At 35.3% G+C, this 16,300-nt stretch overlaps 1 protein-coding gene across 1 annotated transcript in view; it reads left to right on the forward strand.

Annotated features, from left to right (window-relative positions):
- Positions 1–548: 548 nt before the first annotated feature.
- The window catches only part of LOC142342760 (EF-hand domain-containing protein 1-like), a 33,847-nt gene continuing 18,095 nt past the window's right edge, over positions 549–16,300 (forward strand). The window contains exons 1-7 of the mRNA XM_075394300.1: positions 549–686; positions 755–976; positions 1,051–1,187; positions 3,565–3,718; positions 3,794–3,949; positions 4,348–4,558; positions 5,107–5,257. Of these exons, the coding sequence (XP_075250415.1) occupies positions 621–686; positions 755–976; positions 1,051–1,187; positions 3,565–3,718; positions 3,794–3,949; positions 4,348–4,558; positions 5,107–5,257 (1,097 nt within the window). The 5' untranslated portion in view covers positions 549–620. The remainder of the gene's footprint in view (positions 687–754; positions 977–1,050; positions 1,188–3,564; positions 3,719–3,793; positions 3,950–4,347; positions 4,559–5,106; positions 5,258–16,300) is intronic.

The following is a 16,300-nucleotide window of genomic DNA, read 5'->3' on the forward strand; positions in this document are numbered from 1 at the left end:
GACCTCATCTTCTTAATTTGATGGCTTCTGTCTTTGCGATGTTTACATTCAAGTAGTTTCTAGAACTGTATAATTCGAATTTGTTTAGAATTTGCTAGAATGATTACTATGCTACCGAGCACTAGATCGTCGGTATAGAAAGTTACCTCTTATCTATAACGTTTCAATTCATAGTATATATCAGCAATAAAAAGACTAAAAAGTAAAAAAAAAAGATAGTTTCTCTCCTTGAGCAACACCACTTTCTTGATTTTTCTTCCAATAGCGTTTTCTCATCGAATACTTGCTGCAGGTTGCATCTATGTAATGATTGTTTTTATTGCTGACAGTTTTTATTTAGTTTTGATAGCGACATATACCGACCGTTACAATCAAACGCTTTTCCGTAATCAATAAAACATGTATATAACTCCGCATTGTCATGTTCTTTTTGATGGTCCGTTTGTTAATTTGTCTGTGGATTTTGAACTAAATTAAAATTCTCTTCTTTTTTATTTTCATGACAAAAATTCGTTGTACATCCGACTTCTACTTTTACTCTAAGGTTCATGTGACATGCAGAATAAAAAGAATTAAAATATTGCACGCATAAATTGAGTGTCCAATTTAATATTTGTAATATGGCTAGTCATTTGAACACGCACTCATTGCCCTTTCTTCCGGGAAATACATTTCAAGATCCCACTGTAAGTTTTCTGTTATTTATCTCGTATTCTCAATCATTTTACTTCTAATAACGTTTTTTGCCTTTTAGAAATCTCGTTATCACGTGCCACAGACCTTAGGCTTCAAAAATGGGTTTGCTTTGAAAGACAAACCACAGGTGGGAATTGGTGGAGATCCTCTCCACTATAATGCCCTAAACGAAGATGATCTAAATGAGCTATCTAATTTCAAACCGACTTTGACTTATGGGCAAGCGAAGCAGGCACCTCCAGAGGAGTTTATTCCAGCTCACGTAGCTTTCGACAAAAAGGTAACAATAAACATAATGTCTTGCATTATACCAGACTAAATTTTTAAAAATTTTATTTCATTTGTTCATTACAGGTCCTGTTGTTCAACGGATACTTCAAACAGACTGTTTATGAATCCCAAGCTGAATATTATCGAGTCAGGCCTGTGAAAATTTACTATTATTTGGAAGACGACACGGTATCTGTCCTGGAACCTCATGTGGAAAACAGGTATTGCCTACAAAAACTTTAATCAAGCTACTGTTGCATCATATTTCTGAAGTAACAGTGCTGCACTAAATGTCGACATCATCAGAGTTGCTCAAATTAATGGGATCTATGCTGTTTTGCCCCCCCCCCCCTGCTTAGTGAGCATAAATTTTTTGACCCCCAGGCGCACGTGCTATTTTTTATCATAGTAACGTGCCATGTAACAACATATAATTTGTAACTGGGGTCATAAAAAACACTGGGGGACTGAAACAGAATAGATACAATTAATGTTTAAATCGATAACACGTTTAAATTCTTCGAACTATTAGTACTTTATGAAACCCGATTTTAAGGTAATCTTAATACGGCTTGCAGATGGTCCTTATTTTAACCAGACGGTGGTTATTTTCTTTATTATTTACGTAAATTCTAAAACCAATTTAACTCCCATAAACTATCGAAAAAGCAATCAATAACAAGTCAGATTGTCTTTTGTAATTTTCGCAAGAATATTGGATGAGAATTTAGCAGCATATCAAGTTTTCTTACCTGAGCTCAATTGTTTCTCAAGCACAGTTTCCTGCTTTTTATTTGGTCAAACTTGCTGAATGTTTTTTTTCTGTGTATTTTAATTCACATGAGCGAACAAGAACAGATTTATCTGTTTTGGAAAAAGTAGCAAAAAATAACTAAAATGTTGAGAAACCAATTTTCGAAACAGAATAGATCCCGAAAATCCTACCGAGTGGCAAATCTGATAGCCAGCGGAAACATTCAATTAAAGCCATAAAAGGGACTAAAAAGTAGCCTATGTGTACATCAGAAAATCTATCAAACCCAAAATTGTTTAAAATTGGGATTTTCAAGTTGTTGGAATATGGTTAAAATTTGTGTTGCTAGAATCTGCGTTTCGAGTTATTGATGTACGAAACTCGAGTTTTATGAAAATTTTACTTGGACGCGTAGAAATTTTTCCAAATTGGTGTGCAGAAAAATCAAGCCTCGTATAAATATGCGGCAATTTCGAAAACTTGCTAGTTTCTAATAGTGTCCGTGAACTACCTAAACGGTCATTTAGGGCCTTGACTATTCCTTTATTTGCTGAGTATTTCCCATTATAGCCCCCCCCCCGAAATTACTGCCCCCCATTATGGTATAATTACCATGATTGGGGGGCTATAGGTTATCTGACCACTAATCTGGGGGGGGGGGCTATAATGGGAAAGACCCGATTTTCTTTACCATTTGGTCTCGTTTTACAGTAATCGCTGTATTTATTATGCGTTACTTTGCTCACTTGATGTGGTCATGTTGTCGAAATTTGAAAATTAAAAGAAGCAGCCACGTCTTTAAGTTACACTGCATAAGAGCTATGAATTACCACGAACGAATGGTAGTTGGTGTTACTATTAATCTGGATAACGTTGTTTAAAAGCTAGAGTCCGTATAGTTGTGTAATCTAACTGAAACCTACTGCTCTCAAGCATGGCAGCCGAACAAGTCGAATCTTGCGAAGTTTGAAAGGGTGCAGGAAATTGCTACCAAGTGGATACTGAATGCAAGTTTTGAATACAAAGATCGACTTCTACAGCTAAAGCTGCTGCCTCTCAGCTTATATGTCGAAATGCACAATCTCCTGCTTCTGATATCATTGGATAGAAACGAATACGACGTTGTTGTTGATCTACCTAGAGTCACCGAAGATAAAACTCGACAGCATACAAGAGGAGAACTGACGATCGGAACGAATCGACTCTACAAAACCGATGAAAACTTCTTCCATCGTACAAAATTATTATACAATATTATTATCAGAGTGTACACCAGCTACGGAAAATATCTCAATAAAGACACCATCTCCAAAATCTACTGGGACTACTTTCTGAGAAAATATGACAAGAGGGACAAATGCACTTGGCGAATTGTTTGCAAATGTGACCACTGCAATAACTGGAAAAAACTAGACTAAACTAAAACTACCTTTGGACTGAACTCATGTGGGTCTAACAAACCCTTGGATTTATTTATGTTTAAATCCTAAAGCCTTTACTACTACTACTACTACTACTAAACTGTTCACCAAATTGGAGAATTTTGAAAAAAGAGACTTTCAATCCCTATCTTTTCCTCCGATCTTTTTTGTTTCAATTTTTCTGTTATATTCCGGCATTTTTCTAGTTTTTGTGAGTTTTTATTAGAAAATCAGCAAAATAAGCAGCCGTCATGTTTTGTTTGAGCGCTTTTGTGTTTGTACACTTTTCTGTTATATCTATTAATCATTTTATTTAAGACTTCAGAGACGCATCTTCATTTCTTTTGACATTACAAATTGATGTATTTAGCTACAAAAAAGTAATTGACATAGCCAAATAATTTAGTTTTTGTTTGATTTTAGCGGAATTCCTCAAGGGAAACTAATCAGACGTCAAAGGCTTCCAAAGGAGGATGCTACTGGAGAGCACTATACATACAAAGATATCAAAATCAACGATACAGTTACATTTTACGGAAAAGTGTTTCACATAACAGACTGTGATGTGTGGACAAAGGTAATTTTGAAATCTCTCAGAATATTCACATGTAATGTTGGGTGGTACCGAGTTATTTAAACTCACTATTTTCAGGAATATCTTCTCAGTCAAGGTTTGGTTGTCAACAACTTTGTCGAAGTTCCACCCGATCCGTATGAAGAAGATAGGAAACGACGCAATGCTCCAAAAACATTCACGACCAAGTCTGACTTTGATAAACTCAACCAGTTCTTAACTCTTGATCGAAAGGTAAGCTTTCATTTTTATAGTGCAATACAAAACTTGGCAAATGGACATCGATTGAACCCTGTGAAGTCATAAGCGGGTAAAACTTTTATTCACTCGGATCTTGTTCGCGCTCAATCCGATTAGATAGTTTGAATAAGATTAATAAATACTAAATAACTGCATATTTTTATAATTATATATGTTTGTTTCTTTCGATTTGTATAATTTTTGGATCTTTTCCACTATTGCCCTATAATGATTGCCTCTTCGTTATTCTTCCCCCTTCAGTACGTTATGAGCACCCAGTTATTGAACAGGTGCAATTACATAATAATAAATCATTATTACACGTGTACTTTGGGTGCAAATAATATGCCTACTCTAAGATGTTGGGAGGAGGTCCAATATCTGTATTATAGGTTCTGAGATTCTTCTGTGTGTGGGATGATCGGGATGCGATGTTTGGAGAAGTGCGACCTTTTATTATTCATTACTATCTGGTAGACGACAACGTTGAGATAAGAGAAGTTCATAAAACGCCAGAAGGAAGAGATCTGAATGATGGAAGAGACCCTTTCCCTCTGCTACTGTCAAAGATGAAACTGCCAAAAAATATTTATGACGTACCTCGTAAGCATTTCAAACCTCATATTTTAACTTAGTAGTAACAGTAGTAACTTTGACGAATCTTTGACTCATACCGAGATTGGCTCTTTCTCATTATAATCCCCAAAAATTATATAACCCGATGTTGTAAACTAACGTTAATAATGAGCTCTATAATAGGCACGCCATGTTCTCCAACTCGTTATCTGGTAACTTTACCTACACATCTAAAGTGCGAATGGGTAAGATACATTTCTTCGCAACAATTTTTGTCAAATTTTTCAGCTGCAGTTTTGCGAAATATGCGCGGGACTGTTTAGATGCAAAATGCTTCGAATTATCCAATATTGCTTTTTGAACAACATACACAATGGCGTTTATGGTTCATATGCAACCGTAAAAGGTCATTAAAGCGGGGATATGGTAAAAAGAACGATTGTATTAATTAATTATACATGGTCTTTGTCCTTTGTCGGCAAGTTCCAAAAATTAGCGCATAATTAATCAAAGGTGGGGCGCTGGCTCGTAGTATTGTTTTTTTCCTTGCTGATTTTTATCGCCACTCTGTTTAGCGAGCTTCCCAACCATTTCGATGGAAGCGAAAGAGACGGAACATACAGAGTACTTCACTCCGGCTGACTTTATGATTGGGAACACGGTGACCATGATGAACAGACGATTCCTCATCTATGATATGGACGAATTCACAAAAGAGTTCTACAGGTACATGTCCACATGCCTTCTAGCCTACTTCAACTGAAGTCTTTTTGTACATACTGTCATATTGTACTTATTGTATATCGACTTTTTGCTCACGTAAAATAGTGAAATGTTTTAACTAAGCTTTTTTTTTCACTTCAGGTACCTTTTCACGTATTTTTGCACGCTGCGGTGAAACGTAGCTTTAATTTCAAAATGATTTTATGAAGTGAAAGTGGGAATTGGTGTCATTATTGACGAAGCGATAGCGGCTATTATTGGAGACATCGTGTTTTTTACAATACAAGAATTGGATTGTATCGTACTCTGTCTTTTTACAATTCAAAGAATTTTGAATTGTATTGGGGCGCTGTCTTTTTTAAAGATCTGTTAACACATTTTCTTGATTTTTGAAGTCAAATTGGAGCAGAGATTGTGGTCACGACAAAACAGGAAGTGAAGCGAAAAAGCGAGTGATTTTGCAGCGTGAAATTTTTTCACTCTAATCTTGAGGTACAGTGAGAAAACGGTGTTTGAACAAAAATTCGCTTTCTTGCTAGTGATTTTTTGTTCACATACGGCAATTTCACTTTGATTTTTACTGTTTTTTTTCAATTGTTTGGATCGTATTTTTTTCTAAATTGTTTTTCCAATCCATTTGTAGTTGGTTTTAGGCCTAGTTTTTTGTTTGAACCAAATGTCTATTTCTCGCTAGTGGCTCACATGCGGCATTTTGACATTGCTTTTTCTGTTTTTTTAATTTTTTATCTGATTTTTTTTTATTTTTTAGAATTGGTTTTCCCAATTCATTCATAGTCCGTTCTGGGTCTAGTTTTTGTTTAGTCAATAAAACTTTTTTGAGTTGTGCGTCAGGACTTGTCCTACTGTGTTTTTTTATTTTTGTAAGATGTTTTCACACATTTTTCATGACTTTGAGCTTTCAAAACGGGATAAACATATAAAGCTCAGCTGACATCAAGTTTCATTAGAGGCCCTTAGCTGCCTTTATTAGTCGTTCAAGTGTTTAGAATGCGGAGGGTACTGGGATGGCCGTAATTCAAGGTAAAAAGGTCATTAGGTTAAAATTAGGCCTTTTAGCCAAAAAATGTTGCAATTTTCTGTGTTCTTTCGTCATTTTTCGATTTTTTTGTTGAACCAGTCTAAAATTGAAGGTCGCAAAAATTTATAAAGGTCTTTTGCCAGAAATTTATGACGATTTTAAGATCTATATCTTTTGGTAGTCGGAACATAAACACGCAAATTTATACTAATTTTTACAATTTAGGTCAAGTTTGTTTTTTTAGAATTTTTGTCATTTTATATTCCGCCAACCTCAAGGGCCAAGGAACCTGCTCTGGGGTTTGATAATGATTTACTGAATAGTTGCTAGTGGCATTGAAATAGTTCTCAATTTCTTATTATCACGAATTTTTATTATCACTGCTCGAGGTAATGGTTTTGTTATCAATAATTAATTAACACGAGTTTTAGCAATTTTTGGATAATTTGTTCTTATTAATATTTCCGAAAATATTATGTTCTAAATTTATTGATCGTTATGAGCCAGTGAAACTATTTAAGGGCTGAAAAAGAGATACTGAATAGTCTCTGTAGACATTGAAATGGTTTTGAAGATGTTAATATCACGAATGTTATTAAGATTTTGTTAAAATTTGCAGTTGTTTTTTTAATGTTTTTTTGAAAAGTTGTCATTTTCTGAGCTTAACTATGTTTACTGGCCAGCGAAACTTTTTTTGGTCTGGCAAATGTGTTAAATGGCAGAACTCCACAGACCAAAAGTGGTTTTGAACGTTTTTTTCGCAAAATTTAGAAACTTTCTTTTAATTTTGCACTTGTCAGTTTTTTTGAAGCATTTGTCATGTTTCTCGAGTTTATCTACCTTTAGTGGATAAAAAGTCGGTTTCCGGTCTTGTGCGTGAGTTAAGGGGTATAATGAATTGTATCATATTTGGCCTTCAAGGTAAAAGCTTCAAGAGTTTTAGCAGTGATTTTTTTTGTTTAGTTTGTTTGATTATTTTAGTTTCACAACTTGAGATTGTTTTTTGGCTGGGAATGTTCAATTGATCTGCTGGTCAGGTACATTAGTTTTCAGTTTTTAATTCAATTCTTTGGATTGTATTTCAGGATTTGTCCTGCTGTGTTTTTTTTCTTCGTCGTCTCCATCAATGATTCTTGCAACGTGATTTCTTGAAATTGGCTTTTTCAATTTCAGTGATTTATACTGCTTTGGATTTAAAATTTTTGTGCGTCATTAGTTTTTTAGGTCAATTGCGTGACTTAGGTAACTCAAAAAAATGACTTCTGAATTCGCTTAATGAACTTTTATGAGCATGTACTAGTTAAAAGTCAGTAGTATAGTGTGAGCAGATCAGGCCCCATTTTCGGAGCCGGTCATTAACCTATTTTCCTAATGGGATTTTACAAAAGAAGATTATCTGAATCCTTAACAATAAATGAATTGTTAAAAAAGCTGAAGTATGTGACAAGAGCTGTCAATGAGATTGATAATGAATTGAATGGAATTTCAAAAGGATAATTGCTTCCCTAGGGGGATAGGGTTGGGAAAGGAATTGATTACTTTTAGATTAGAAGTATTTCCTGCTCAGAAATTTTTATTAAATCACTTTCCCTTCTTTCTTTCAGTTGCTTACTCTTTACTAACAAATTTCTCTCTGCATTAGCAAAATTCTAGCAAAACCTTGAATTTAACAATTTCCCAAAAATTGAAAAGTTTTTAAAACTTAAAATTTTTCGATTTTGTTGATAGAAACAACTTTTAATTCGCAATTATTTAAATCTGATTGTTCTCGAACAGAACGTCGCTTGCGCAGTTGAAGTACGACATTGACTCGTTCTTTAATTTGAGTTTCTGAACCTGAAAAAAATTGTTGAGAGAAAAACAGTTTACGTCAGTTCATTACAGATTTGTTTGCCTAAGTATTTTTATTGTAGAATTTGCTTATTTCCAATTTTATTAACGTTTTCTGATAAAATAAAAAAAAACTTTCTAATAACTCACTAGTTTTTCTTCATTTTCTTTTCCGGGTTTTATTATCTCAAATTTTGATATCTGATTCACTTTCTAGTTTAACGGAATAAATCTGACTCGGTAATTTATTGTTTCGGAAAAGCTGAGTTGTTGATTTTTCATTAAACGTTGTTTCTCAGTAAACACGATTCGAATTAATTTATTTCAAGTTTAATCTCAGCAACAAACAGCAACTTCTACCTTTGTCTTGTTCTTTTCTCTGTCAATTCTTACAAATAACTTTGGTTACGCTAGATTATCAGATAAGTCCTTTACAAAGACTTTAATTGTACTCTTCAGATCAGCGATTACGTGAACACAGTCAGATTTCTCATCAGCTTCAACTTCACTGTCAGCTCAATTTCAGTAGTAAGTTTTTTTTTGTGCTGATTCATACTTTACAAGTAAAGAAATTAACAATAAAAAATTACTAGTCTTATTTCCTTATCGTGTATACTATGAAAACAGAGTCGGTTCTCCTGGATAACGTGTACCTGGTGAATTCCTCGGACTTTTATCAAAAACTAAGAGAATCGGTTAGGTGAATTCATTTTTAAACGAATTTTTTTTTTATTTTTAAGGCATCGATATGCAGGTAATGAAATGCATTCAGATATCATGTGAATGTTTGCTACATTGAACAGATCAAAAATTTCTAGCGGCCCCTGCTTCGCAGGGTCCGCACCCTCAAAAACATAATCAAAATACATTTTTTCTCAAAACTGAAGAAGTTAGGGAACTTAGAAAATTTCTGCTTAAATAAATAAAAAATCGATTTTGTCACATCGAATTGCTTTCAACTTATCGAATTGCTTTCAACTTAGCTAGGGTAAGAATGTAGAGTGCAACATCGCCTCGTCCTCCTGTCCTCTCCTAGATAATCTGTTAAAATTTCTATGTATAATTTTTCTTCGGAGAAATAAATTCTTTCTTACTTCATAGGAAAAGTAGTATTAGGATTTAATCAAGATCCTTTCAATTTCTCCGTATAAATTTAATTTGCTAGCTGGTAGGCTGGTAGGTTAGCTTTATAGGTTCTCTTGAGTATTGTTAATAAACTTAATCTCAAAGAAGAAGTTCGTGTGAAAACAAACGAAATGTTATTTGTTTTTAATCCCTTTTGAATTTTTTGAATTTTGAAACGAATTCTTGAATCTTATCTACTCTTCCCAATGTTTGATTGTAAAATACCTAATGTTCCGTCGTCTGAAGTAATTAGTGAACTAAAAAAAATGACAACTATTTGATCTTAAGGTATTGAAAATTAATAAAATCTAGCATTAATTTTTGGCTTTGTTGACAGAAATGGCAACTAGATCAGTCCAAGTCAACGAGACAGAACGCATCCATTTTTTCTTTCCCGATTTCAATGAGGATGTAGCAATCATCAAGGAGAGAAAAATGGAGAATGAGTGGAAAGTGGAGCCAATGATGGTTTTACCACGTATTCTGTTGGAGAATGTTACAGCCATACGCCTGACAGATGAAGTCTCTCTCGACTATAAGCAGTTTGTGGTAGACTTCTACCAGAATCGGCAGACAGATCTTCAATTGCAGGTATCGGACAAGACACCTCTGAGTAGAGCCGTACGAGCTCACTTCTGCGATTATCAGCTCAGTTGTCACCACTTATACGAGAACCAAGAAGGATTTTTCCGAGATGCTGAATTCATTAGGTTTTGCTGGTGTCTTAATGAAGATGAAGACATGGATAACGGTTGGGCTGACGATTCTTTATCACCCAGTCTCTTTGCTAACTTAAATGTTCATGAAGAAGTAGAGAACGAAGGAAACTTATGTGACGCAGAAGAAACTCCCGGCAGTCATTTCGAAAGACCTCTTCCCAATGCTCCAAAAAAGTTACATGGAGACCAAATTTCAAATGCTTCTTGTGGTCTGGTTCGACGCTGTCTGACTTATGATAGCGTAAACGATTTAGACAGACTATGGTTAGATCTGGAATCGGATAAAAACGCTGAAGTAGTTGAGAAAACGGAACCAGTTGTCATAGACTTGACAGGTGATAGTGAAGAGGAGGACAAAGTTGCTACCAAAACCACTACGCACAGTACATTACCGAACTCCGATGTTGTAGCAGTCGTTTTATTGAGTTCAGACTCAGAGAAAGAAAATCGCGATCCTGATTACAAGCACGACGACGTCGAGATATCTGAAGAGCAAACACTTGCGAGTCCAAACCGCAATGAATCAACTCCTTTAAAAGAGATTTTGACAATTAAACCGATTTTAGAGCCACATTTTTCTGACTCAACAGATGCAGAGAAAAATGTTTCTTTGTCAATACTCAATGCCCCTAAGAAGAGAGTTTTCAAGAGAAAATATCGAACGCAACAGTTGAACTCTTCCTACGACGCAGATGAAGACGACGACGATGAAAAAAACGAGAAACTTTTTGCCAAGCGACAAAAACTGCGAAGAGTACTCATCTTTGATTCAGACAGCGAGTGTTGATAAAACTGAAGGGACTACTTTTATGAATTATGTATATGTGTATGTGATAAGTAGATAAGTTTCTTCTGTGTTTTCTACTTTTAGATTTCACCATAAGTTTGTTTCTTTAAGTAAAACGGTGTTTTGTTCAAAATAGTTAAATTACAAGTACTTATAAATAACAAGCAAAAAATCTTATAATAATATAATCGTTTACAACAATGTTTTCAATACCACAGTACAATATATATGCAAAATAAATACAATATAAACCACACAAGTCTGACTGTTGAAGAGTTTGATGATTCATTTGAAGAACCCGTTGAGATATTCGAATATTTTTATATGTAGAAATCCTGTTCCCCAGACTGTCTCCGAAATATAGGTTGTCGTTTAGGTTAGCTAGCATGAGCCAATGGGTTCCTGAACTAGTCGACTTATCCGAATTAACTATGCAAAACTTGTTTCTAGGAATAATTTTTGGAACCATATCAGCAGGAAAGCATCCTAGAAATTTGTAGTTGAGTTGACCAATTTGTGAAATAATTTTTGACAGTTGAGCACTATCCATGTTTAGTTACTTCTCCTGTGTTTTCGATCAAAACTGTACTCAGCTTTTCACCAGTAATCATAAGCTCAACTGTTTCTTTCAAGTTGTCACTGAAATACAACTCCAAACGTAATCCGGAAGCAACAATATCTGGATAGTATAACTCAACATTAGATTCCTGCATCGATGTCAAATCAAAGAAAAGAAGGTAGTGATTTTGATAATCCTCCAGTTTAACGTTGGGACCATCTTCCTTAAACTTTAAAGCTTCCATTGTTGTAATGTAGGGACGGAAATCATTAACACAGTTCATCTCTACAATTGTTTGGTTACCCCGCACAATGCGAATTTCTCTAAGACCGAACTTTTGAAAATGAAAAGGATTTTCCTTCTTATCTCCAGTGAAAGCACTGTTTTCATTCATAACAATTCCAAAGGAACGAATTGGACCGTTGTTAAAAACATTTTCTTGAATAAATTGATTTTGTCCACGTGGAATAATGTAAGTTTTTGGAATTTGTTCAAAATAATTATATCGGGCGGGTTCAACGGCTAAAGTTGATTTAATTTTTCCGAAATAACTATCATCAACCGCCACTTGTCGAGTGAAAATTGAAGCTTCAATTATTTTTGCCTGTACGTTATCCAAGTCAGAGATTAAATAGAAAGATGGTCTCGATCGAATGAGTTTAATTCTAGCGTTCACGTTGGGCAGGAGTAACTTATCACATGTAAAGACATCCGCATGAAGTCGTCCGTAGCAAACAATTTCTTCTTTTAGTCCAACTTTTTTTTCGTTCCTGGAAAGCTTCATCGTCGACATCATGTGGATCTTTTTCATAAAGATAACCTTGGCAAACTGATATTGAATCTTTTGTAACTTGAGTACCAGAAAACTCATTCGATAAAAAAGATTTGTGAGCGTATAGTCCATTTGATGTGTAAACTTGTTCATTATTAAAATACACTTCCAGGTTTGAAAACAAAGAATGCATTATATTGTTCACCATAAACGTATTGTCTCCATCCACAATAGGTTGATTACCATCTTTAACGAGTTTGAATTTTAAAGAGAGGAAAGTATCGTAGAGATCTAAAAAAATGTTCCGATCGGTTTCGATTTGAATGTCGATACTTGCTTCATTGAGAGAGTTTACTGGAAATGTTTGTTGAACGTTTGACCACAAAATTGGTTCCAAAACTGGAACTTTTTCGAATAAGTTAAGACAAGTGTGAGAAGCTGACATAATCAATCTTCTAAGTTTCGAAAAATATCAGAGCGACTGAACTGTTTGCGTGACTGTTTTTTAATGGCTCTTCTTCGAGAACCTTTGGGTTTTTTGCGTGAATTTGATTGTGTTTTTCGTTGACGTTTTCCACCACCCAGTTGTTTTCGGAGTGTTGTTGAAGCTGATTTTTTAATAGCTTTTTTAACACTACTTTTACCAGAAACAACATTCCCGATTTCGGGTACTGCATATTCAATTAGATCGCGTCCAATACGCTTCGCAGTGGGTAAGAAATACTTTTTCAGAATAGGAAAAGCGGTACGAGCAACTGTACCAGCAAATGCTCCAAATCCTCTTCCCCGTTGGCGGGGTACACCACTGAAATGTGGCAAAGCGTTATAAACAACCATTTCATAAGTTTTGTTTAAAGGAAATGATTTTATCGCTGACGAAATACTAAAGTTAACCTCGTTACTCCTACAGAAAGAAAAGGAATGAGTTCCCCAGTTTGTGATCTCAATTCAATTCTAATTGAATGAATTGAGTTTTTCAGTAATCTTCTATACTGTAAGTTATCAAATCGCGAGTTATTCAAGACTTTAGTGACGGAAATTCTATCATGAGAAAGCCGTTGCTCAAATGGGAAACCTCGTAAAATTGGAGCTTTGGTGTCCCCTATTACCGAGTATTCTATAATGTCTGTGTAAACCATGATAGAATGAAATCTCAGGATGTCCGTTGGAAAGACACTTTTTGTAACCGTATTGTCCAGACAATAATTCACTGGGAAACCTAATATCGCGCTGAGATCGGGGCTTCCAAGAACCAATAACGAATCTTTGTGAGGAAGTTCGAAGTCGATTTTTCTGCTCACTTGATTAACACTCCAATTGAGATTAAAATTCTTTTTGTTTCCTTTCCAATTTTTCTTCAAGTTTTCATTTAAAGCGATAAGAATCTGGTCTGTCGATTGATAGAGACCCGGTTCAATCCTACAAGGAATAAACTGTTCAAGATCTTTTTGTGTAACGTAATTGTTTGTCTTCTGGTACTTGTCATTTTTGTGAATGTACCAGAATTTTCCACTTGTAACGTTGTTTATCAGCGATGGATATGACATTTCGAGCAAAGCAACTTCCCAGTCCCCTTCAAGATTAAGTTGTTCGGGTAAGAAATTGGTGAAAGCAGATAAGGAGTTTTGTGGGTAAATTTCAGATGAAGCTGAAGATACCAACTCGACTATAAAACTACTCATTTTTTAATGACTCTTTGCATTTCTTCCTCGTAGTACTTTCCCTTCATTTGTTCACCTGATTGTATATTTTCCAAGAAGTAGGTAGGGATCGGACGGAACGTAGCAATTCTGGTCACTCTGAAAATTTCATCTGTGTACTGTGATTTATAACCTTTTCTGAATGAATAATTGTCAAAAGCGAGTCTCACTTTATCTCCTTTTTTAAACTTAGGTTTCCTCTTTTTCACAGGTTTTTGACTATTATAAAGAACTTGCAGGAAGTTCTCATTTTTAACCGATTCTGGTGGTAATCCTGTAGTGGTGTTTATACGCAGATTCATCGTTTTTACAAAATTTTGTAAAACCGGAAGATACTTTTCTGTTTTCTTCTCTTCCATGTAACGATACAAAATATTTTTCAATGATCTGATGTATCGTTCGGCTAAGAGTGCTTTCTTCTCACTGTGTATACTGTACACTTTTATACCGGCATCTTCACAAAAATTTCTGAAATCAGCTAAAAACTCTTTTCCTTGATCGATCCAGAGTTTTTTGGGAAACACAAGACTACTTTTATCTGAGCACAGTTTTATAAAGCATGCTTTGGAAGCCTCTGCGCTTTTATTTCTCATTGGTCCAACCCGAACAAACCGAGAAAAGAGATCTACCACTACCATGAGATACTTTATCCCTGAGTTAGCACTTGAGAGTTTGTCTATTTGGGCTAAATCCATACACCAAATTTCGTTTACATAGCGTGAGTGAATTGGAAGTCTTTTGTGTCGACGTATAGCTTCCTTGTGCTTAGTGTAGGAGTCTTTTGAATTCAAGAAATACTCAACTTTTGCTTTTGAGAGTCCGCTTGCTTTCTGTAGGTTTCGAACTGATCCAAACGCTGCGTTACCTTCTCTATAAAGTTTTGTTAGATGAATTCGTTCAGAAAGAGAAGGATATCCATTTTTCTCTCTTCTGTCTGACATTTTTGTTCGTGATAAGAGAAGTTGGCAGATTTAATTCTTTCAATATAGTTTCGTGTAAAGATGTAATATCCTTTGTCTGAGATCGAATGGCATTGATGAATGAAATCACTCCAATCTCTGTATCCACATTGTTTACTATAATTGTTCGGGCATTAGATATTTTTATACTTGGACACTTCAAGAGTAGACTGAGAATCTGTTTTTTGTAGTAATCTTTCCCGATTTTGGATCCAAAGAACGATTCAAGATTGTTTGCGTTTTCCGTATAATTCGAAGAATTTCCAAGTGCATCAACTTTTTCACTCTGAGCTTTTGTTTGATTTGTTTCACCCTGTTTAAACGCTGTAAACAATCCGTCCGTTGGAAAAGTGGTTGTTTTTTGTACAGTTTTTCCTCTATTATCTCGAAAATTTTCCCAATAAGTGTGGGGTATTAGTACAAACTTCTGGATTTTTCTATCCATTTACTGAAATTGTTCATCAAAATTACAGATCAGCTGATTTGTAATAAGATGAATGGGTTGCAGTCCTCGAGCGGATGCTAATAAGAACCTTCTTTCTTTCAGCAATGTTTTCTTTGATAAGAGTCTTTGCAAGATCTTCTCGTAGTTTTTTAGATCCCGTTTGCGAATTTCTGGGAAATGACCCTCGACTAAATTTGCACAACACTCACAAATGAATCTAATTAGTTCCTTGGAACAATTCTGTAGGACAATTTTCTGGAGATTGGGTTTGAATTCTAAAAAGAGCTTCAGAGTAAAGTAGTTTTGTTTGTTGATCATTGATTTCTGTGATTCGAGCGCTACTGTTCGGTAGGAAAAACGTAGCAGGAAATGATGAACTATTAGTGCAAAATCGCAAGGTGTCTGGTGTTTTGGGACTAAGATCGATCATCAAATGCCCGTATGCTTCGCGTGTTGACTCAGCATACCATTCTACTAATTGCTTTCCCAACCCTAACTGTTTTGCTAGAACCCCAATCTGTTGCACATCGCGAGGTGATTTGAAAAGAACTATATGAGTGTTTTGCAGCTCGGCATCTCTTCCTAAAGGACTTTTGTGAAATAAATTATGTTTCACATAAATACAGTTTATTTTTTTGTGTCTTCCAGCCGTTGCTATTTTGTCGAAATCCTTGCTTTTTGTAATCTCTTCGCAAGAGTCGTCGAATATAATCAAGTAATTTGTTCCGTCGTTTGGTAAAGAGTTAATCATTTCAAAGTCTAAGCAGGCAACAAATTCAAGGTTTCGAATTTCAGCAGTCATCTGGTCATAGAGTGGTTGATAGTGTTGGTAGAAATAGAAAATTTTGTCAAATGCGGGATAAAAGGATCCATTTTTCAGTAACTGATAAATCAAGTAGCTCTTTCCGGATCCGCTGGGACCCACCAAACTCATAAAAACTCTTTCTTTGGTAGAAATTACTTTGTTCATCGTATACACGGTTGCCGGGCGTTTTTCAAAAACGGATCGGGTTCAAATTAACGACGTCGGCGGTACCGCCGGATTTAAATCAACAGCGGACGGATTTTAGTTTCTAAGGTCTCGGTTGTGGAATCACGTATCCAATACACC

Source organism: Convolutriloba macropyga, chromosome 7, assembly GCF_964194025.1.
Source record: "Convolutriloba macropyga chromosome 7, txConMacr16.3, whole genome shotgun sequence".
Lineage (NCBI taxonomy): Eukaryota > Metazoa > Xenacoelomorpha > Acoela > Convolutidae > Convolutriloba > Convolutriloba macropyga.